The 24,199-nt window shown below is 38.8% G+C and overlaps 1 protein-coding gene across 3 annotated transcripts in view; it reads left to right on the top strand.

Annotated features, from left to right (window-relative positions):
• Window positions 1-24,199, top strand: part of LPGAT1 (lysophosphatidylglycerol acyltransferase 1) — a 67,143-nt gene that overhangs the window by 19,282 nt on the left and 23,662 nt on the right. For 2 of the 3 annotated variants that reach the window (XM_040552781.1, XM_040552783.1), the window contains 3 exons: window positions 6,808-6,926; window positions 13,078-13,173; window positions 16,517-16,790. In XM_040552781.1, the coding sequence (XP_040408715.1) occupies window positions 6,808-6,926; window positions 13,078-13,173; window positions 16,517-16,790 (489 nt within the window). Of the gene's footprint in view, window positions 1-4,310; window positions 4,444-6,807; window positions 6,927-13,077; window positions 13,174-16,516; window positions 16,791-24,199 lie in introns of those variants that run through there. The other variant, XM_040552782.1, reaches the window with a different exon arrangement.

The raw sequence follows: 24,199 nt of genomic DNA, 5'->3' as shown, positions 1-24,199 counted from the left end.
TTCCAGTTTCTGTGGTCAGAAGGAGAAGTAGTAGGGCTTCAGTGCCCTATAATTCAAGCAGAGTTGTGGGAGTGGTGTAAGGTAGCTTTTGGAGACCTCCAGCAAGTACGGAGGGTATGTTGAGTGAAAGATGCATCCTCGTAAGACGGGTGATACATTGGAACTATGCCTTAAGCATCTGTAGCCGCACAGCTCATCTGTCCTGACAGAATTTGACTTTACAAGTTCTCTTATCGTGCTAACTGATTGCCTTGTGTAATTACAAAGAGAAGCAGCTCTTGGAATGATGCTGTCTGTACTGAAGTCAGTGAAAGATTTCGCTTCACTGAAGGTGAGCTAAGGTTTCATTTCTATTGATTCTCAGTCACACGTGGGTAGAATGAGCCCTCTCTTCAGCCGCAAACATCATCTCTTGTGCCAATGAATTACAGAACTCAAGAAAACTGTGCCCATGAGGTCTTGAATGTGCATTCCAGGAAAATGAAGTCAGTCCTCAAAAGTAGTCATCACCAGGGGCTATTTCCAAATGGAACTGCTGTGCTTTAGGAAAAGGATGGTTCTTGAGTTCGTGAGATACAAGACAGGGCATCTCTGTTCTAATTGTCACTTGTTTTTACCACCTCTTATTAACAGTTAATTGCAATAAGAGGACGGATGGACTTACAGCATAAATATTGTGACCACCAGTCCTCTTCTCCACAAAGCAGCAGTTTGTAAATTTCAGTCCTAAAAGGTAGAAGCTGAAAAGAATGGAACTGAAAGCAAAAGGAAATGCTCCTAAAGGGAAATGTGGAGGAGCGTGAAATAATTTGCTACAGGAAAATTACGATGGTGACTGGGACGTCTAAAAGCCCGACTCAGTATATTAACACATGCTGTACAACAGGCTCCTTTTATTTGTGGGTTTCTCTTCCCCAGCTTGTTCTTCTCTTGCTTCTCTCTGATAAGTGTTTTTCTTGAGGGGAAATAAGAAAAATTTCTCAGTGGAGGCCTGAATTGAGTTAGCTGTAAAAGACACTTTTTTTTTTGGTATCAAAATCTTGTTTGAAACTATTTTTACAACCTTAAGGTGTATATATTGTAATGGCATTAATATTTAAAATACTTTTGTTAGTAAAGACACGTTCTTTAATAAGAAAAACAAGATAATGAGTGCAGCTGAGTTTAATGATATCTGATGTCATATGCACATTCTTTCCTTCCTTTTCTGGATTGTTCTTTTATTAATCTGCTGTGTGTCTTGTGTGTACATAGACAATATACGAAGGTGGTCTTGGCAGTAAAAGTGAATCTGGAAAAGAAAGGGTAGGGTAGGAAACTTTTTTCCTCTTTCCAATATTATGTGTCTGATTTTATAGAGAGGTTTTTAAATGCCTTCTAACCCTAAAATATTTATTTAAAAATAAAACAAAACTAATTGTGTGGTGATTTGCTTAGCCCATTGTTGGTTTTCTTTTTTCTACCATAGGCAAGTATATGAATTTGCAGAGACAAATGCCTTTAGCCTTTTAGTTAAGGAAGTGAAGAAAAAACACCCTTAGCATGTTTTTATCCACCTTTTTTTTTTTTTTTTTAATGGGGCCAGGAGTGCAATTTCTTAATGCCAGCTACCAAGGAATCCCATCTGTAAAGGACGCACAAATGACTTTGACAACTCTAGCTGAAACATGCTTTGACTGGACATTTGTGAACAACGGTAAAGTAAAAAACTTGCCAAATACAAATGCTGGAGCATGAGGAAGGATGTTTAAAATGTAGAAACCTGGTTGTCATGAGTTACAATTACAACTGAGCAGATGATAATAAGGTCCCTTATTTTTGAAAGCAGGGTGACTTTTGAGGAAGCAAAGGAGACTGTCCATTAATAACGCCATTTATGTGTGACTAAAGCTTTGCAAGAACCACAAAAGGTGGTACTGTTCAGTTCTAAGCGTTGCCAACCCGCAGATTCTTGGAATTGTTTTTCTTGAAGTCTTGCTTCATGGATGCATGTGATTACAGGTGATCAGAAGAAAAATAAACCACGGGGTGGGGAGTTCTGGAGTAAGAAGCTCTTAGCTTCTCTGATTTGTAGAGAAAGTTGTGAATACTGTGTGTAAGAAAATCTAAAAGGTAAATAAAGTGGATACCGAAATCAATTACACATTTATGTATATCATAACTTTCAGATGATTTATCTAACTGTTCTATCATAGAATTACAGAATTGTTTGGGTTGGAAGGGACCTTAAAGACCACCCAATTCCAACCCCCTGCCATGGGCAGGGACACCTCCCAGCAGACCAGGCTGCCCAAAGCCCCATCCAGCCTGGCCTTGAGCACCTCCAGGGATGGGGCATCCACAGCTTCTTTGGGCAGCCTGTGCCTCACCGCCCTCACAGTAAAGAATCTCTTCCAAATATATAACTTTAAATCTACCCTGTTTTAGTTTAAAGCTGTTACCCCTTGTCCTATCATTACACTCCCTGATAAAGAAGTGTTTATGGCGTTTGGGTTTTTAATAATGTAATTAGGACGCTTAGAGTTTCCCTGGCCTTGCCATAAGCACTGGTCTTCTCATGTTTTTTATTTATGGAATTAATGTGGGAGCTTTCAGATTTGGATGATGCTGGTAAGAGAATTGCATCCGGTTCCTTCACGTTTCCCAATGGCTGTTGAAATTTCTGGAAGGAGGTTTTCCTTTTTCTGCTTTCCAACTCAGTGCAGAAAGAAGTTGAAACCCAATGTGATTTCTTAATAATAAGCCCAAGTGTTCACTAGAACTTAAATCATTAATTTGCCAATAAAATTAATGCTGGTTCTTACTGCACACGCTGTAGTGCAACTATTAACTATAATGAAGAGGCAGGGATAGAAAATCTTAAACGCTTTTGACGTTTTAAAGTGCAGTGTGCAAAGTGAAGTTGTTCATATTAATTGCTATGCAAATCAAAGGACTGCTTCACCTGTAGACAACATGCAGAATACTAGGCTGTCATTCTTGCCAGGTATGTTCTGAAGTACGACATAAACCTGCTGAATTGTTAGCTAGCTGAGTAGTGATTTGCACAGCCTAATGACATGCTGCAATTAGAGTGCTTGAATATTTATTCATAGCATCACTTACATGCATGCAGTTATGTTAAGGACATGATTACAAAGCAGCCAAGTGTTCTGACAGCTCTCCATAGCTGCATTTAGATGTGCAATAGTTGAGTTACAATGTGAAAAAAAATCTTTTATTGCTTTTATTTTCTTCTTTAAGCTTTGCAAGAATTAGATCATAAAAAGCTCAGCTTGCAGCTCATTTTATGAAATATTTTCTTGGTTTTAGAGACTTGTGTACATCTTGGACTTGGAAGGAAAAGTCCTTCTGTCTTGCATTTACTTGCAGTTGCATGCTGTGTCTTCATCCTTTCCTGGAGAAACCTTTTGCTTACAAAACTAAGTCACAAATGAAGTCTCTCTTACAGCTAAGCCATTTTTGTGTCACTCCTGCTGGTAAAAGATTTCATTACTCATCAGGATTACTAGATTTGTTCAGTACTGAATTTGCCATGGCTTCAGATTAACAGGTTAAACTGATTTCCTGCTCCTCCCTCTCTTTATATTATTTCACTATGTTACACCACATTTACAGAAGTTTGTTACAGGGCTGTAGACACAGAGCTGGTATCGTTATAAAATGTGTCCTGGCAATACAAGGAAGTTGTGGAGGAATGCTTGCTGGTTTTCAGGCACCCTGAGCAACAAATATTTGTCTTTGAACTGTTTTTGTCTTGTTACAGTGGAGCAAAGCACTGTGCCTGGTTCTGCTGCCATGCATCTGAGGCTTTGATTTGAGTGTTTCCAATTGGAATGGAGGAGTGTAATGGCACAAGTATTTCTTAAAGAAAAATGCTCGTTTTGAAAACTTGAGAGCAGTGGGAAAGTCTGGGAGGGACATTTATTCCTCCACTGAGTTTAAAGGGCACTGTGAATTTAAGCTAGATGGCTTTTTTTTTTTCTTCTTCTTTAAAAAATTGTGGTAATGACAGTGGTTCTTCTGCACACTTTTGTGGTTTGCTGTTCTGTTTCCCATCCAGAAATGCTATGTGAAGGGCTCGTACAAACTGCTTCTTTTCTCCTTGATAATCAGCTCAATCAATTGACCATAAAACGATATTAAGCACAAGAGACAGTCAGGTTGCCTGAGGAGAAATGACAGAGGGAAAAGAAGCTAGGGGATGTACAGCTGAATCACTGTGATTTAATAACTTACTACCTGTCAGCTGAGCTGCAGAGGTTGAGCTATTAGTCTTACCACTTGATTTACTCAATTCATTTATCTGTCAACTAAAGGATTAAATGAAACTTTTGTTAACCTTGCCACAGAACTCACCTTGGTACTACATCTCTGCTGAAACTCGTTTGTGCATAGTAAGCTGGTTGAGTGTTTGCCCCATATTATATCTAACAAGAGCAGGTAAAATACTCTAGGTAGCAGCAGAAGCTTATTTTTTCCCTATTTTCACTTGACTGGGACCTATCTGAAAATGTCAAGGTCACCTCTTAGTCTTTGCCTAGTATGCTACTCTTTTATATATATATATATATATATATTTATTTATTTATTTATTTTTGCAAAACAAGCTTTATAAGTTCTCCTCTTCAGTTGTTTTCAGTTGTGTGTTACTTCTCATGACTTTGTTATAAACTTTACTTTAATCCTTCAGAAAGCTGGATCGGTGAAATGCATTCCAAGATTAAAAATAGTTTCTTTTTCAACTGCTTTTTTTAAACTGTTCTGTGGTAGAAGTGATTAATAATATAAACTGATGTATTCCAAGGAAGTCTCTATGGTAAAGATTCCCCCACCCCCAATGACAGATCTAGAAGTAAAATGGTTTTATTTAGTAATAATTAGACATTTGTGAGCCACCTTATTTTGCAAATGCTCAATGTATTTAGTGCTTAGTTTTTGGTGCTTTAGTACTTCAGTTTTTGTTGGAAAGCTACAGTTAAGTATGACTATTTGTGTATTGGCTCCTTAGTAAAGTTGCTGAAGTAATAATTCCAAAATGGGCTTGATACCTTTCCTTTAAGACAGTTTTTCTTTCGTCTGACTTTTTTGCATTGTTGGGTACTGCCATGCCCAGGAATGTGAAATACTTGACCGTGCACCTGCCTCATCAGCTAAGATTGCGGCATTCAGGTGTTTCACACCTTCCATGGAGTTAGAGAGGACATCGGAGGGAATTTGCTTGTAATCAAGGAGGAGGAACAAAGATGATCTTCAAAGTTCACATTGAGAAAAATTAGGAAGGACCTGTGCTTAGTTTGCCAGGGAGAGGAAGGAAGGTCGGACATTATGGGATGAACAGGCTTCCCCTCTCTGTATTTGTAGTCTGATTCCATCTACTTGTGACCAAGTAGAGTATTTTTTTTTTATTTTACTTTGTGCTTAAGTCTCAGATCATATTGCTTTTGGAGCTGATGGAAAATAAGCAGCAAGTTTCAAATATATGATGCTAATTGGATTTCTGTGAGGACAGGGAAGCTGCGCACGGGTTATTGCTTCTTGCCTTCAGTGCGTAGCCTATGGGTTTCTCCTCAGTTAAACTACAGCTGTGAACACAGCAGAAGTATAACCCTTGAATTGTCCTGCAGGGAGGGCTGGTTGCTGCCAGGAGACCTGTTAACAAAACCTTTCTTAACGGTCCTAAAGATCCAGTAGTGGAGCTTGACATACCGCCTTTGAGGTCAGAAATGGAGATAATAGCCAGTGAGAACCACTTGAGGTCCTGAACGAATACAGAAAAATAATCATGTCCTACGTGCATGGGCAATGCATCTTACTTTTCCTTTTGAGCTTCATAGAACTGCTCAGCCTTTCCATCCTTCCCCTTTCCCTTGAGCTGCAGTAACCATCTCTTTTGTTGACGAGGGTCAGACTCTGCTCTTTGGTCTCTTTGTCCCAGTAAGAGCATTAGGTGCGTGCTGGTCTTTGATTTATGGCAGGCGTTCTTGTTTTCCATCCTGTGTTCTTCTGCAGGAGGCCTTCTACTCTCTATTTATTTACTCTGTGATGATGCAACTAGCGATTTTAACTCCTCCTCCTCACCTCAGCATAGTTTTGTTAGTGAGTATAGATGTATAGATGTTGGATGATCAACAGCTGTGTCTTCCTCCTGATGTCATTCTTGCCACTGGAGTATCTGGTCTCTGGTCTACAAAATAGTGACTAATAGTTTCTGTCATCTGAGCAGCTCATTTTCTGAACCCACTTTCTTGCTTACAGCTAACTTGATTTGAATTACTAAGTTTGTTTAATGTAGTGTTTTAAACAGAATGTTCCAACTGAAGTTTTTTTTTTCTTTTACCCGAGTAGCTTAATAGTTGTACGTGTAGAAATGAAGCAAACTTGCCAAGTTTAAAAAAAAAAACAACAGTAAAACAAAGCTTTTTTTTTTACAACATGATTAAAAAAATAAATCTAATGAGGCAAGATGGTTGAATTTGAAAGCTGGGTCAAAACCTCATGTAATTTTGAGACCCTAAATATAGAATGGTGTAATGACAAAAAGATCAATCTCTGCGTATGTCCTGATAGAGTATTTTTGTTTTGTTCTTATTCTATGCATGCAATTTAAAACTAAGCTGGATACCCTTTGCTTGGAGAAACGGTCTTGCTAATATAGCATATCTTATGCTATGTGCCAATTTAAATTGACATGTAGCATGTAGGTTTCTTTGTTATAAGTGTTTGGGTGTGGAGGTCTTTTTTTTTTATAGTGAAATTAGCAATGTGGTCATTACAAAGTTTACCTTTTATTTTCTTTTTCAATAGTAGTGGAATGGGGTGATGATGTTAAAGCAGTATCGGAAGATGAAGCCATGGTGCTGGTGAACCATCAAGCAACAGGGGATGTCTGCACTCTGATGATGTGCCTTCAGGATAAAGGCACGGTAGGCTACAACTGGGGAACGGGTAGCTTCCGTTTGCAATTTGTAACCTTGGGTGTGTGTGTGGCTGTGTGCAGTGCTGATGACTTACTTTCTTTTGTCTGTTAATCCATCAAATAATCCCAAGGCTCTGAATATAGGAAGCTTTTTGTTTAGATTTCATTTAATGTAACATTACCTTGGAGCAGGTTTTAGACCATAAACGTTGCCTTTAGGGAATGTCATATACAAGCTGACTCAGTGTGCAGGTCTAGGTTAACGTGGAGGGAAGCAGATATCCTTGCAGGTAATCGTGTCCTCCATTCTTTCCTCTCACCACATGTCCTTCTGCAATTCATACCAACTTTGTGAAACCAACACAGCTTCTTGGTTATGACTTTATTCCAGTGTAGAATTTTCCTCATGAAGTCAGAAGCAAGGTCTGTATGGGATTTTGGTTGGAGTTCTGAAAGTGGAAGTGACTCCCCTAGGACAGCACATCCAGGCTAGCTAAGGTCAAAATTGCTTAAGCTCTTATTTCACAGACTCTTAAGCATTTCATGGTGAGAAGTGCAGTTAATGTCAGTCACTTCACACATTGCTGTTCAGAAAATTCGTGTCTAAGAGTGTAGCACTAGAAACTAGAGTAATGGATCTAAATGGAAAATTAAATCAATGAGGAAATTAGGGGAAAAGGGTAAGTATGATTAGGCTACAAATGGTGAGGGACATACCTGGCAAGTTGAAAAGCTTCATCAGCTGTGTCTGTCTTAGTGTTGTTGGTTTTCCTGCCCTCATACTGTGGGGAAACAAGGGAAAAAAAAAACACAGCTGCTCTTTGCACAGCTTGTAACTGACACTGTTTTTCTTAGTGTACATTAATATAGATTATGTATCCACTATATCTCTACCAGTCATTTAACATTTTTTGTAGAATTTTTCCCAGATGTTACTTATGCCAGCGGAGCCGATTTAAAAAACAAAAGAAAAACAAACCTCCTCAAAGATTTGAATTGGAAAGTACGAAAATGCCACTCAAGGCTGAAGAAAGAGACTTACTTCTTCCTTTCTACTATAACCTAGAGAAGAAAATGTTCTAGAAGTACTTTTAGTGCTTTTAAGACCTTTGGGAATTGAGGAAGTTAGGCTTGAATGGTATTCTGTACTATACCCAAATGAAGGGAAACATTTATTCTGTCATAGTACTCATCAAAATTATGCATAGGACAGTCTTTTGTGATCAAGATGTGACTGTGAAGATACAGTCCTATGGATGTGTATGTCATATAATCTTGACTATTGAAGTCTCATGTGCTTTAAATATCACAGAGGTTTGTTGACTCATGTATGTTTCCTAGTGTGCCCATCCATATGTATGATTTAAGCTATGTTTATCCTATTTGACTCCTTAGCTAAAAAGCTTCAGTTTAGGACAGAGCAAGTTTCAGTGAGTGGAGAAGATCCTAAAAATGGAGGAAGGTGTTGAGGTGGCAAATAATCCTCACTGTGGAGAATGTTAGGTTTGTGGGTTTTTAGAAGAGCAAAGCAGCCTTAAAAATCAGCATTTTTCCCTTAGAGTTGCTGTTGTTGCTCTTGGAATATACATGTCCAGAGCCTAGAGTGGCTTTAATTTTTTTTAGCTAATAAAAAAAATAAGTACAAACTTCAACGCATTCTTAAAATATTGCATGAGTGGTACAGCTGGCTAAAAATAATGAGAAAGATCAGGATAGTTTATCCTTGATAGAACTTGCTGAATCAGGCACTTTTAAATAGCATGCATCATATTTCTGACCAGGAGAATTCTCTTCTCTTTAAGAGAATGTGAAACCACTGTGGGAGTGAGGGGGGAACCCATCCAAAAGAAATCATTATATAATAAACTGCTATTTAAATGAGGCAGTTTTTTGTTTTTTTCTTTTTAAATAGAGTTTAAACTTAACGTGGAGTCTTTTGAAACTCTGATATTTGTCTGTAAGTAACAAGATAGTAATTTCCAAGAATTGCCTTTATGACAACGGTTAAGTTGTGTTAGTTCCTAAACACTTCTTACCACTTGGGAGACGCTTTTCAGCTCAAAGTATTTTGTGAAAGTGAAAGGCTCATTTCCATCTCACACAGAAGAGTGTATAGAGAAGTAAAATAACGTACCAAAGGTGGCCTCTCAGTGATAAGGCAGTGGCAGTACTAGGAAGAACTTCCTCCTGTGGCAGTCCAAAGTGTTTTTTTTTATTGTCCTTTGCAAGGCAATATGGACTGAATCCAGATTTAAGCAACAAGCATGTATCCATTTGCTGCTGCCTTTTTAATTGTTAATTTAAGAAGTCAGAAGTGTTCAATTTAAGACTAAGTTCTGTTTTTCTGTGTAGCAAAGTAGAATACAAAAATTTTCTTCCAGCTTGACGATAGATTTCCTAAGGGCCAGGTCAGGAACTGACTTTTTTTTTCTAGTGTTCTATAAATTCTTATATACAGATGATAGCATATCTTATCTGTTTTAAGCAAACTTAATCTTATTAAACACTAAGTTAAAATGCATTTGTTAAGACATTTATTCTCTTTCAGATTAACTTAGGTGGATAAAGAAAACTTAATCTTTTATTAGTGAAGTGGAACTTAGCTAAAAGTTATGCTTTAATGGAAGGGCTGATCTGGTGTTGTTTGACTAATACCATAAGACAAGTCACAGAGAGCAAGGTTTCTGTTGAATCAGACGTGACCTTATTACACTTTTTATATAGGTCAAGAAATTTGTTCCAGTTTATGAAAGTGTTTAAACAGACTCACTTTAGTAAGTTGGTTGAGGTCTCATAACCTTTAATGCCTATGTTAAAGAAGTAGATTAAAATACTGCTATTACTGCATTCTGGCTGGGTTAGTACTGATAAATTTGATTACTTTTTTAGTTAAGAACAGAAACAGTACAACGGAGAGGAAAAAAAATGCAGCTTGTAGCTGTTGTAGTACAAATTTCAAGACATGCATACCTGGCTTTCATTGTTGTTATGGACAGGTGCTTTAAAAATGAAAGTCAGTCTATTCAGGTTGCTTTGTTATGAAATCTAAGCAGGGTGAAATGAAAATGGACCTGTGAATAGGAGACACCTACATTTCTTATTAACTCATTAAAAACTATTTTCTGCATCCTGAACTTTGCTTAAGTGGGACTGGTGTAGAAAAAAGGACCTGAAACAGCATCCAAAAATTCTCCATTCATGAGCACCTGTGAGCCTGCATTCAAAAATGTTGAGTGTCTTTGCTTAACCTACTTGAAATACATGTGATTAGAGACTCACGTGATATGTGCTGTTTTGTTCGTGAGGACACTAAAAGAAAGAGCCACCACCATTATCCTGCAGTTTGATCTGCTCTGCCCTTAGTAGCAGAACAGAAGGAATACCCATTAATCTAGTTTGCTTTCTGATTGCAAACAAGATGATTGTGTTTTACCCTCTCAACTCCCCCTTTTTGATTTTATGTGCTTGTGTGTATTCATCAATTAACATACATAAAATATTTATATTTCCTTTTTGTACTTTATAGTACACCTACACAGGCCTACAGGCAGATTTGTAATCACCGAGCTCTGAGATTTGCCTTTCTGTAGCCCACTTGGCAGCAGTATGTATGTTTTGTCCTAGTTAAAACTTGTGTTACACCAGTCTTTGACACAGTGGCATCACTCCTTCTCAACAATACTGAGGAAGTCCAGGGATGGTAGTTGGAAACTCTTGTCACCTAAAACATGGTGAGATGGGACTTCAGACCCTGCAAATCAATGATCAACCTTCAAGATAAAACTACAGTCATCTGAATTTGAGATCTAAATGCCCAGCTGGCACACAGCCACAAAAAGTGGTTTGGGAGGAGGGAAGCCCCGGCATTGCTGGGCGGGAATTCTTCTTCTTGGATTGCCCCAGTACATCTGGGGACCAAGGCTGACTCCTCAAAAGACCCAAACTGTTTCTTTTCAGGGAAGCAGATTATTATGCTTGTTTATCTCCTCTGGCCAAGCAGATTATGTTGGCTTAGCTTCTACTTGATAGAATAGAAAAATATTTGTAAAAAAGCCAAAGTAATAGATGAATGCTGAGGGTCATATGGGTGCTGCTGCAGACTAAAGCATCGTCAGTGGAATTTGAGCAGTATTTTTAATTTGATGATGACAAAGGATGCAGTTCTCTACAACATGTCTTCTCTAGGCTGGTGCATGGACATGAAGAGGTGGTATTATGCTGCCTTGAAGAGCAGTAACACCTCTCAGTAATGCTGTGTTTTGTATTCCTGCCCTTAGGGCACACCTTTTATTTCTTTTTTATTTCCCTAAGGCTTTCTCTTTTACTGAAATGGAGAGAATGAGAAGCTCTGAAAAAAAACCAACAATAAAAAAATGTTTCACCTATATTAGTCTCAAGTGGGCAGTTGTATCCAGGAACTAATTTTGTTTTTTATCCCTCACAAATACATACCGTGTCTTTGTTCCCTTACATATTTAACATCTAGTAAGAAATGTCACTGGCAGACAGGAGAGGATACTAGCATGTCATAGAAAAGAAATGGATGCTTGCTTCTAGAGCAAAGTGTTTCATGTCTTTCAGAGCTGTCCTTTTCTCTCAGACGTGGTTTCCCCTTCCACTTCCAGTGATGCTAGAAAGTCCAGAAGACAGTGCTCTAGCGTTATCCAAAATCTTCAAATAGAAAGTTTGCTGATACGAAAAACCCACAAAAGTTACAGTGTTCTTAATGCATTCTGTGACATTTAGGTTTAGCTGAGATATCAGCTATATGTATAAGGCAATAAAACATCTTAGATGTTCTTTGGCAGTTATGTTCTCCTAAGTGTGTAAAAATTTCACTTTGCTAAGAATCTGGCCGCAGTTGTTTAAGGATAAGTAAAAGAAGCAGAGTATGTAACAGTTAGCTTTCTCCAAATATATAACCTAGGATTCATTTATAGTTTCTGTGGTCAAAAGGGAGAATAGGTAATCAGAACACTCCAAGAGAGGATTAGATTTATTTGGAAGGAAGAAATACTGATGCGTGCAATTCTAGACAGGTACTGCAAATTATCAAGCTTTTTATTTTTCTTTTCATGAAACAAAATTCCCACAAAACATGATCTTCGGACTGTCAGAGAATTACAGTGGTTCTCCATACTCTTTGGATTGTAATAAATGGAAAAGTATTATGTTACATGACTGAGTTTCACTGAACTTGGAGCAGTCTGTGCAGCCTTCTAACACAGGAAAGAGTAGAAGGCAGCTAGCCTAACGTATCATTGACAGCGTGGATGAGACATTGGATCTTCCAGTGTTGGAGAGCCAACTCCTACTCCTCTTAAAATATACGTACAGGAGCTATAGAGGGGAAGGACCTTGGGAGCAGAAGCTTTTGCCTTCTGTTATCTACTTCTGGAATAATTCTCTTATTTTAAATCTCAGAGAACTGAGCACATGTAGTATCTGCTTTCGCTGTCCTACAAAAGTGATGGTCAGGGGGAATCTAATGGCTCCACTCTGTTTCTGCTTTCTCACCACGCTGCTTGGCCAGGACAAGGAGCATGACTTAATGAAATTCTCAGGGACGCATGTGGCTGCTCTGCCACGAGAGAAATCCGTAATGGTATGCGGGCTGTGCATAGGTCTCAGTGAACGCCACTGTTCAGAGATTGTAGTGAGCATGTGGGGAGCATGTGCACATCAGAAACAGGAGAACAAAATGATCTCACCCCGAAATAATCAAGTACAAAAAATGTAAGGAAACATTTTTGTGGTAGATATAAAACACTTGGAGATTTCAAACATGAACCTGTGTTGGTTTGTGACCTTTAACAGAGACCAGAAATGGTTTTAGTTTGCAGATGACTTAAAATTGTGATGGTATGTCAATAAGAAGCATTATACCTCCTGTGCAAAAAGACCGAGTAGAAATGACTGTAGCATAAAGCTAATAGAGTACAACTGTATGTTATATTACAAAAAGGCAGTCTGTATTTGATTCTGTTCTTGAGGGAGAAGCATAGCATTTGTGTAGCTTTATACTTTGATGCAAAAGGACTTTATTCCATATGTTTGCTAGTTTTATTGCTGTTATGAGGGTGACTGGTATATACATAAGTCTCTACACATTATATTTACTAAGCCTCTTTTTTTTTTTTTTTTTTTTAACTTTTCAGGTTGTCCGTCAGATGATGTGGCTGATGGATCATATTTTTAAGTATACAAACTTTGGCATTGTGTCTCTAATCCATGGAGACTTCTTTATAAGACAGGTAAATGGAAACATATAACAGTGCTTTGATTTATCCTTATATTTGGGATGTTTTGGTGTTACAGGACTTACTTGTGCAAGTCCTTCAAGGTTGCTTTGCAGGATGAAATAACTATGTTGAAATGTGTTTGTATTTTGGTAGAGTTAATTCAGTATATTCTGAAATTTGTTATTTTAAAGCTTATTTTCTTACTTGCATATACGTGAATGTCTACAGGACTCGATTATGATGAGAGTCTTTTGTGAGAGCTGGACAAGCAAAGTACGTGGGTAGTCCTCCTCTTTGTCTCTCCACTTCTCACTGCCCATTATGGTCCTCTCTCTTCTTTCCTTAGTGACCTTGAAGCTGTGCAGTCAGCCTGGTTAATTCACTGCTCTGACTGTCAGCATTTCAGATAGAGAAAGGCAGGACCATTCCTTTTGACAGTGACACGGTACCAGTTTAAGGCAGTGGTGGACCTGCATTAATAGCAATGAATGGATTCTTGAGGATCAATTAGTATGTGAGCATCAGGAAAGAATGTGTTGGGCCCAGCATCCTAAATGTTAATAAGTGAAAAAATGATTTATTATTTTTCTTTAGTTGTTTTTTTCCCTGGGCTTTTGTTTTGTTTTTGTTCTTTTGGGGGGAGTTTGTTAGGTGTTGATTAAACTACACTGTAAAAGTAGAAACGTAAAAGTACAGTGGTAAGCATGGATCTGGTGCTATGAGCAGTAGTATCTAGCATACATGTTTCTTTCCTCTTTATTTTTGTCTGGACTTGAGTTCTGTTGGCAACCAGAGAAAATCCACGTATTTTGCATTTACATAGGAGGGTAAGCTAATTTACTCAGAAAGAAATACAGCGATAAACATCTACAGTGAGATTTTAACTAAAACCAGACTCCTGTTTAGAAAACATCAGGCAAAATTAGATAATAAAGCTAAGGTCTTGAGATACACGACAGCGTACTGTGAGAGTATTGAAAAGAACAGGTTTGATACTTCATAATATATTTCAGTGGTTAAAATTCACAAAATACACATTTTGAGGTACACGTGGCTGTCAGTTTGTTAATTACAATTTCTGAATGTGTTGTTGCAATTCCAGTTACAAAGCCGAACTATTACTGAGCTGCAAAAAATAGTTTTCCACATTCCTCTTCAAGTGACTGAGGTCTGCAACATCAAAAACAAAATATCATCCTAAGTCTACATAGAAACATATTGAAAATAAAATGTTTCTGAGTCATTTGGTAGCTTCTTATCAATGGGTGTAGCAGACATGCTTAGGGTGTGAGAGAGTAATGATCTTTTACCTAACTGTAGAAAGGCCCTACTAATATTTGGATGAGCAAATACATTATTTTACAGAAATAATAAGCAATTTGATGATGGTGCAATATAACCGATTTGGTTAAAAAGGTATGTTAGCCTCACTTTCATGAGCAGCAACAATGGCAGTTTTAGGAATGCTTTTGGCGTCTACTAGAAGGAGAATGGTGCTTTCTCTTCTCCCATTGAGAAGTTGACAGGTAACCAAGACTGTCAGTAACTTGCCATATTGATGATGCAAATAGCATGGCACCCTAAAGAATTTGTCAATGCTTTGCTGCTACCTGTTTTCTTTCCTCTAAAGGAAAGAAAGCTGAGCCTGTTCCCTCTGATGCTGATCAAGTAGCCATGACTTTCCAGAACTGGTTGTATTAAGGAGTTTCTCCTGTGCCTGTATGACTTACTTTCTGTTTGTTCTGGGTAGTATAAGTGCATTTATCCTCCAGGGTTCTTCAGTGTTCCACTAGCTGTTATGGTTGCTTTTCACCTTAATTACAGCCACATCTTAAACCTGCCAGTGTTTGCTAAATTTCAGTTATCCACCTGTTGTATTTGCCAGGTATGTTTAGGTTTTGGAAAGTTCTGATATTTAACTTGCATACAGTTCGTTGTTCACTGCTCTTTTCTTAAGTACTGTGCTATCCTGGAGCCCTGTGGTCTGGTGTCAAAAGACCGTTTTAACTGAGGAACTCTTATATTGCTCTTTAATTGCATTAATATGAGCAGGCAGAGCATTTCCCTTCCTTTTCATGAGGTAAGTTTGAAATAATTGCAGTGGTGAGATTTTAAAATTTAGGATACAGACTTTCACAAAACTTGTCTTTAATAAAATACTGTTTCTTCTTGTTTTCCACTTAACACCACTACTTCCCTCTTCCTGCCAGGGGAAAAAAAAAAAGTACAGTGGAAGGTTTGTGACAATACCTTGAACTTAGAGAACCCTTAAAATGCTAATTCATGTAAATTCATGCCTGTGAAAATTTGGGTGGCTTGCTCTTGCTTCGTGTGGAGGTGGGAAGAGACAAGATTGTTGTTGAAGATGATGTAGATATTTCTGCAGTAATTAAAGACAAATTTTACTGTCTTAAGTGGAAAAAGTTGTCCTAATATGTTAAAGAGGAGAGAAATTAATGAGTCTTTTTCCCTACCCTTGGTCCTTCGGGTTTAATTATCACCTGGCTATAGTCCATATACAGCTAATTATCAAACTAGAAGTTGGTGTCATACATCTAGTTGGCTAGGCTGTCTCTCACTTTTATTGCTGTGGGCTTTTTTTTTTTTTTGAAGTTTACGCAAAGCAAAAAATGCTTCCCACTCAACAGTTTCTCCTAGAGGAAGAAAACCTGTAAACATTGCAGCCCAGCCTTTCATTTTTCAAATGAGGCTTTTTTCCTTTCGCATGTGGTATGGAAGAGATCCAGTCCCTAACTATGCCCGTCAGGGTGCTGATTTCAGCTGAGGGGAAGCACCAAGCGGCCCGGTTTGGGGAGAAATCTGCCGTTCTGCTGTGGTGGGGAACCTGGGCCTGGCCGTGAGGTTTAGCTGTGGCTTCTGGTGCCCGTGCAGCTCTTGTCCCGGCTGGGGCTGAAGGGAAGAGGTGTGTGGAAGATGATGCAAGGAAAGTTAATGTTCGGCTAGTAGAAATTACTGGTGCTACGTGAACCTCAGAAACATAGCTTGACCTCCAGGCTGTATTGCAGAATTCAGTTCAGTAATTTCAGCTTGAGGAGTTCAATAAGAAACTCTGTGATGACATCCCCCTGTTAGGTGGAGTGCCCATTCACCGTCCAGACGTGACTCCTGCAGAGAAGTCACCAAATAGAGAGTTTCATCCTTGCTAGCAACGATTTTTTTTCAGCCTGTTTGTGAAGCACCAGTGGGTACTCTGAGGAGTATATTGTTTTATGCCTCACAGAGGCTTGTTTGAGTCTCTGAAAGGGGAGAGAAATCTTTGAAATGTATTAATTGTTGGTCTGATGTTGTCTCTTTTAAGCATTCATTTTATTCAGGCAATGTTTTATTCTTATAGGGAAAAGCACACCGTGACCAGCAGCTTGTGTTACTCCAGGAGCATCTAGAAAAATATTACAGGAGCCGTAATCGGAAATGGATTGTTTTATTTCCAGAGGGTGGCTTTCTTAGGAAAAGGAGGGAAACAAGCCAGGCATTTGCCAAGAAAAACAATTTGCCATTTCTTAAACATGTCACCCTGCCAAGACTTGGGGCAACGCAAGTAATCCTGAAAACGCTTGTTGCTCCGCAAGAAAACGGAACTCCTGCAGGTGGAGACGCTGTGATAAAAGGTGAAGATCACTTAACTCTTGGGGATAAAAAGCAAATTGAATGTCCAAGATGTTTGCATTGTTAAGCAAAGCTTTTTATGTATATTGAGTTGGTCTGTGTACATGTCAAATACACCCATAATGCACACTCATTTATATAAATGTTTTCATATTTGCTTTTATTTCCTCTATTTTTGATGTTGAGGCAAAAAGAAAAAGAAAACCTTAATTTTAATTTGATTTAGTCTGCACTATGGTTGCATGAATGCTTGTCTCAGCACACGTGATGGGCAGAGCAGATACTGGAATGAGCACCTGGCAGGGGCGAGGAGGTGGGGCAGCTCCTTTCTGCAAAACCAATGGTTTATGCTGCTTTACAGTACTATGGAACTGCAGTAAAAGTATTTCTGGAATATGGAATAAGCTACGTTTAAATCTTTATTTCTGGCTTTAAAAGTAATTTTGCATCCAGTACTGTGTATTTCATTCTTCTTGAACTATTTTCTGTTGAGTTCAGTTTCCTTTATTCTCTCCAGATTTTTATGATGACTGTCCTTTTGTTACTGGGAGTTATGCTGTCACTGACAGGATTTGAAAGATTGGTTTGGGTCTCTTGTATTGGAAGAGTTATGAGGGATCAAGACTATTCCTGCAGCATTATTGTTCTGGGATGCCTGGGCTGTAGGGGAGAGTACAGCTGGGATATAAATAATGCCTGTAGTTATGGGACTTGGTGCTTTTAGTCTCTCAGTTTTAAAAATGAACTTCTTGGCACTTTCAGACAGCGGAGTTGGATCCTATTTAACCTAGCTGTGGATTTCTTTTACTTACGATGGATAGGGGATTTGTGTTGTTCTCTTATTGGTGGGTGGTGCTGGTATTTCCATACCAAAATTATTATAATCATTTAGCAGTTTTACTCATTTGGAACCAAATACACAACCTAGTGAAGCCACATTCACAGATAACATTTTTTTTTCTGTGCTGAAGTTCAAATTTCAGGGTTAAGAGGAAGCCTCACACAGAAATTACTTCCAGATTTTTAGTTTCAAAGTTACTTTTGTCAACATTGGAAATGAATGGAGATGATGCTCTTGCAGGAGTGGAAGGAATATTTTAAATGAACCGAAATCAAGCTGTGAAATGCATTAGAATATTTCCTTTCAGGCTACGTTCGGAAAAGAAGGACTCAAGAAAGCCTTAATTTTCTTAGAAAATTCTAGGTTCTAAAAAATGAGAAGAAGGAAAAGTTCAGCCTGTTCCATTTCTTCTTCTCTCAAAGGCAGAACAGTATGAAAAGTAAGTTCCCCAAATGAAATGCAGGTCTTCTGGTGCTGGAAGGGAACCAAACACACTTTGTTTTCATAATCTGAGATTTCTATCTTAGAGTGCAACTTCTCTGAACATCAAGCTCTGCTAGTTTTTGTTTGTTTGTTTGAGTGGCATGATTCAGACCCTTGAGAAATGGGTATCTGATAACAGTTGACTTAGTTGGGTAACAAAATAAATGACTCATCTCAGAAATATAATAGAAGTACATCTACCCGTCCTTCTGAAAAGACAGAATTGGGGAAAAATAGGAGAGAAATATTTGTTTTTAGCTATTATTCTTTCAGAGTAAAAGAGCACTGGACATGAAAACATAATAAAAGGGAAGGAAAAGAGAAGTAAAAATAAATTTTGTAGGCTAAAAAGAGTAATATTTGACACGTGAAACCGAGCTATTTATTTTAAGTCCTCTCCTCTCTTAAGCTCACCAAAATGTTTTTACCATGGTAAAATTTACCATTGTAAAATTTCTCTTCCAGAAATGTATGAAAGTTTAGTTCTTGATCTATACCTTGCATGGAAGACTCTTGTTCAAATCTTCTGCCTTCCAAATGCTTTTACTTTACTCTTGCCACTTGAGAAAATTGAGGAATATTTGTTCAGCTGAAGGAAATAAAACATTACAAGTTTATATAATTTTAAAGTGTAACAGGTTAATGGTCATCTTTCCTTTTTATCTGTTTTATTTTTCCCTTTTTTAACCACTTGAAGAAATCTATCTCAGTGAAATCAAACTTGGGTGTATCTTCTTTGGTTTACCATCATTGAGTTGTGGATGCCAGAACTAGCTGCGTGTACGGTTTTGTTTTCACCAGTGCCTTGCATAGAAATTGTGCGTAAACTTTGTCCTTCCTTACTGCACTCCCTTGCTTGGGAAGTGACTTTTTTGTTTTAGTAGCATCGCATTTGAATTTCGCGGTTCAGTGAAAACATTTTTCCTTTGCACTACTTCTTCGTGTTCTCTGCACTGTGTTACTTGACAGTGTTCCTGGTGTTCCACTGTCCTGGGTTCTCAAGTTATTCAACTTATTATAGTAAGCTTTCTGCTCCGTTATTTATCATTCTCCCAATCTTTTTGTTACTTCCAAGTTTTATTAATAATGATTAGAGTTCATCTCCCCCCTCACCTGATTTTTGTTAAAGTGCTTTATACATTAACTCCTTCTCATCAAAAATAATATCCCTTTCCTGTTGAGTTTCCTGGGTGTTAGTGCAGAATAGAAACAGGACAGCATAAAAATACTTGATATCTGTCCATCATCACCCTAACCGTGTGGGGACTGATGGTTGGGCTGTTTTTCTTTGGTGTTTTTTTTCCTTTTTTTTTTTTTTTCTTTTTACAGGGCATTTAGGTCACAGTTGCAAGTGAAGTGTTTCCTGAGTTGGAAAGAATTGATAGTCTTGAAAGTTTGAGAGTTCTCTTTGCAAGAACTAGCAAAATCTTCTGGCAAGAATCAACTAGTCTGCTTTTTTCTGTTGTTGTTCTTTGGTTGAGTTATATGTAGATCCAACTCCTAAGAAGGAAGAGTTGGCAATTCAAAGCAGTTTGGAGCAGTTGCTGACTGAAGATATGCATTACAGAGCTTATTTTTGATCAGCTGTGCTCTAGTATATTTTTTATCCTTTTTTTTTTTTTTTTTTTTTTTACTGTGCAGTAATTTCTGTCTGATAAGAGGGTGCTATGAGCTTGGTCACAGCCATATTGAAATGTTACCTGACTGTTTTCAGAGGTAGCACAGTACACTCAGTTTTGTTGCTCTTTCTCAGAGAAATTCAATTTTCCTTTCTGCAGAGCTGGACTCTGGACTTGTTGTTTTTAGCTCACGTTTTGATTCACTTTTTGTGGTGGAATGTGACTTGAATAACAAGTGGGAAGGTGGTCTTGGCTGTTTGTTTTAATCCTGGAAAGGGGGCTTCTGGTTTTGTTCCCAGGTGATTTCTTGCAGAGAGATCTTGGGATGATGAGTAAGATGTTCTGTCTGAGTGCTAATCTTTGAGGAAGGAGTTGATTTTGAGGTCAGTGCTCCAGCTGATCACAAGAGGACAAGTAGAGGGTGAGGGCAGGCCGGAATGTGTTGCAGGGGAGGCAATGGGCCTCTTTTGGCTGCATTTAGAGCAGTGTAAGCTGTTCAGGAAGCCACACCTGAATCCTAGTGAATGCTAGCAAATATTTTCTTTCACAAGTGGGAGCTGGAGTCCCCAGGTTCACTCTCGGTTGATGATTTCTTTCGTATTCCAAGTGCAATTTGACAGTGTTCCAGAGCTTGGCTGGAGGCAAGGTTTCCAGCTAAGCCTCTCTTTATAGCTTATTCTTTTTCTCAGTGGTGACTACTGATGGTCTGCTGGTGGCTTTGAAGAGTCCTGCTCCTAGTCGAACCTGGATGGCAGCACTGGGTGGGAGTAACACCAGGGAGTAAATGGAGGGGACAATGTGAAGCTCTGAGTCTCAGAAGCTCTGAGCCTAAGTAAATTTCCAATTGGAGATGGTCAAGTGTCTGCTGTGTGAGCACCACAGAAAATGAGAGAGCACTGACTGTCTTGAAGAATCTGCCTGAACTAAATAAAAAACAACGTACCATCACTGAATGCAGAGTTAGAAAAAAATAAGACAAAATAGTTATGAAGATTTATATCTGCTGGTGATTAAAAAAAAAAAATGTAGGAGACTGGTTTATTTTGATTTTTGTCTAGATCAGAAAACTGCCATAACCTCTGATTGCTCAGTCTTGTCTTTGTGCATGTGTGCATGTCTTGCCTTAGCACTCACAAGGCAAGTGAGTACCATTGATACTGAGGTATATTTTTACCGTGTGGTTTGAGTACAGCTGTGTAGGACAGATCCCCGCAGTCCTGTTGTGAACGTTTATGTACAGTGTAAAAATAATCGGACTGCTGGCATTTTGAGGCAATTTGAGAAATTAAAATCATCCACCTGGGCTGAAAGTGGCAAGCGGTCTGATGCTGAGGACAGGAAAAACTAGTCCTCGGAGAGATCAGCTTAAATTTGGCCTCTGCAGCTGTTTCTGCTGCTGAAGTCTCTGGCAGCCAGGCTGCTCAGTCTTTCAGCAGGTGCTAGAAATGAAGGATGAGGGTGTCTTTTAGCGGAGGTAGAATGTTCAAAAGGGTTTAGCTGCCAGAAACATCTGTACCTGCGTTGGCCAAGCCAAACTTGGCAAGAGGAGTTCTTGAACAGGTATACTTGATGCCCTCTTTTTCTGTTACAAATACCAGACCTGAGATTCACATCGTATTATAACTTTTGTAGTAGCCTCTCCTGAGCTTCTGCTTGTTCAAAGGTCTCTTTACGCCTGAAAGCAGCATCCTCAGAGATGTGGAGGTCCTACCCCCTTGTGTTGTGTGCAGTTGTCCATCAGGATCTGCTAGAGCTTCGTGGCTTTAAAAATAAGCATGCCTCATAGACAGGACACAGCACAATATAACCCCTCAAAAAGGACAGTAAGATTTATTTCACAATTAATTTTTAAAAAATCCTTGGTGACTTAGGCTTTTTTTCTTTTTTTTGTCAGCATGAGATCTTGGACGATTATATAAGGCTTATTTTAAACCAGAGTATGCAGAAAGATGTCTGGTTTTGATTCGATGGTGCTTTTGTAATGGCCCGTGGAGGTAGCTGCACTAAGACCTAGTTGCTCAAAGGAAGGCCTATAGAGGGTGAAGTTGCCTTTAGAACTATTTTTTTTTTTTTAACTTGGGGTTCCTGGTGGACTGCCAGAGGCAGGTCTTTCTCCCCACACTGCCCTAGAAGGGGTTGGAGCTGATCTGAGGAATCCACGCACAGATCTGCCCCACAAAAGCAGAAGGTAAGAAATCAGCAATGAGGAGGACTGCAGCAGTCTTCCCATAATGAAGTTTGAAGCATTATCCACTGAAAGAACAGTTTGAAATTCTAGCTAAATATTTAATAAATGATTTTAAAACATTTTACTGTAAATAATAAGATAATGTGCCCATATTTATCTGGCGCTTTTTAATTACAATTAATGATCCTTGTTGCTTACTCAGACAATTTACTTGTCTTTGTCCATTCCCACTTTACATCTGGGAAAATAATAAATCGAATGGCCTTGTTTCGAAATCCATTTCTAAATGAATACTTATGTGGATTTACTATTAATTTCATATTGGCTTTTCTCTAATACATTGCTACTTTTAAAATGAAGGGCTCTGCACTTAGTGCTTTTCTTGAGAGCGTCTTGACAAGCACTCTGTCATGATCCTGGCAGGCCTGGAGCCTTGTGTTCTCATTTCACGTGTCTGTCAGCATTTTGAAATACAGTATTTCCAGAAGGTGACACTGCGGATATTTCAGCTTGACCTGTGTAGCTTGCACGTTGTCAGATTTTGGAACATTGCATGCTGCATTCATGAACTAAATGGTATGAAACACCGTCTCGCCCCACGCAGGTACTGCATTTGCATTGGTAATGAAGTGGTACAGCTAGACACCGCGACAACATTAGGTGCTTTTTTAAGACGACAGATATATGTGATAGGGTTGCTGTAAATGTCTTCAGACACTTAATTAATTTAAGTACAAATTAAATGAAATGCAGGTGGAAACTTGTGAGTCAGTCAGGTATGTTCTAGTTGGTGTGGCTTTCAGAGTGTGCCTCAGACTGCATTGCAGATTTCTTCATGTCTGCGGTAGCTCCTCAGTAAAATTTGGGTGGCAATTTTGGACAAGACCAGACATTTGTCTAACCCCAAATCTTCTCTGTGGTTCCAAATGCATACCAGAGGAAAAGTATGACCAGAGCGAATACACATCACACTCCTCCCGTCACACTTCTCCCTTACATTCTCCTAGTTTGTGATTATTTTCAGTGTGGCACGTTGCGTGAGCCAGGTGGGGGTTTCTGCTTATTTATTTATTCCTCCAATGGACATTTTCCGTATACCTGTCCAGTTTCCTCATGAAGCCCAGTCTTGGCATCCTTAACATCCTTTGGCAAGGAGTTCCCTGCGGTTTTATTTCCCTTTGCATGAAGAATCATTCTTCTCTGTCTTGAAACCTTTCTCTCTTGGCTTCAGTTTGAATACCTCTACCTATACTTGTATTGGAAAGGTTGGTGAACAGTCTCTCACTGTCTTCATGCTGGCTGTTTTTTGTCTCAACCTCTATCATATTTTAGTATCTCAGTTGCAGGCTTGAAGAGTCTTGAACGTGGTACTAAGATGTAACACCTCTTACTTTTGCCAACAGGTGGTTATTTATAATAGACACCTTTCAAAATTCTGTGAGATATACTGCTGGCTATGATGTAACTGTATGCTATTACTCTACTAGCCCAAATGTGACATGACCTCAGATAGAAGACAACTCCAGTTCCCACGGAGTGGAAATAAAATTGACAAACTCAGCTCAAAGTGCCATCTGGCAGTGTGCCCCTTCTTCTTCTTGGCTCGCTTTCCAGATCTGCTGCTCTCCCCCTTGGTGAACCTGGGGATTGAAGACAGGCCAGATGGGCTGAAGCAAGAGCAGAGAGAGGGCTTGGCTAAGCTGCTATCTGTTCTTGACTATTGCTGGTAGTAACTTACGTTAAGGTTTAAATATGACTCTGCTGAATAATTTTCACAGCAAGCATGTTCACCTCCTTTGACCCTTTTTCATTTTCTGAATATGGTGAGGAGTGTAAGAGCATGCTCTGCTATCGGCCTTCCAGAGACCTCGTGGATGGAATCTCCATTGTGAAAACTGACCATCTTTTCCTCTTCATTGCTTTCCTGTCTTTCACACAAAAAGTGACCAATTTTTCCGCTTTATCCTCAGATTTTTAAGAACCAGTAAGGGCTTTTTTATTTAAACAACCAACCAAAAAACTTTGAAAATCCAACTGTATTTTATGACACAAATCACCTTTATCTACTTGCCTTACTCCGGCAGTGAGGTGGGTTGCCCAAAGGGATCTGCGTGGCTATTCCTTCATCAGCGAGCTGCAAATGATATAGGTGCTGAGAGTTCTTACAAAGGCCCATCTGTAAATGTCCTTAAAGTGCAAAGAAAATTGGATCTTTATTTTTTTAAGTTTTCCTTTTGTGGAATGGGGGGAAGCACCTAAGATTTGGGCCAAGGTGGTATA

Source organism: Cygnus olor, chromosome 3 (genome assembly GCF_009769625.2).
Source record: "Cygnus olor isolate bCygOlo1 chromosome 3, bCygOlo1.pri.v2, whole genome shotgun sequence".
In the NCBI taxonomy this organism is placed as follows: Eukaryota; Metazoa; Chordata; class Aves; order Anseriformes; family Anatidae; genus Cygnus; species Cygnus olor.
Note: the sequence above shows the minus strand (reverse complement) of the source record. Positions and strands in the feature narration are given on the sequence as shown.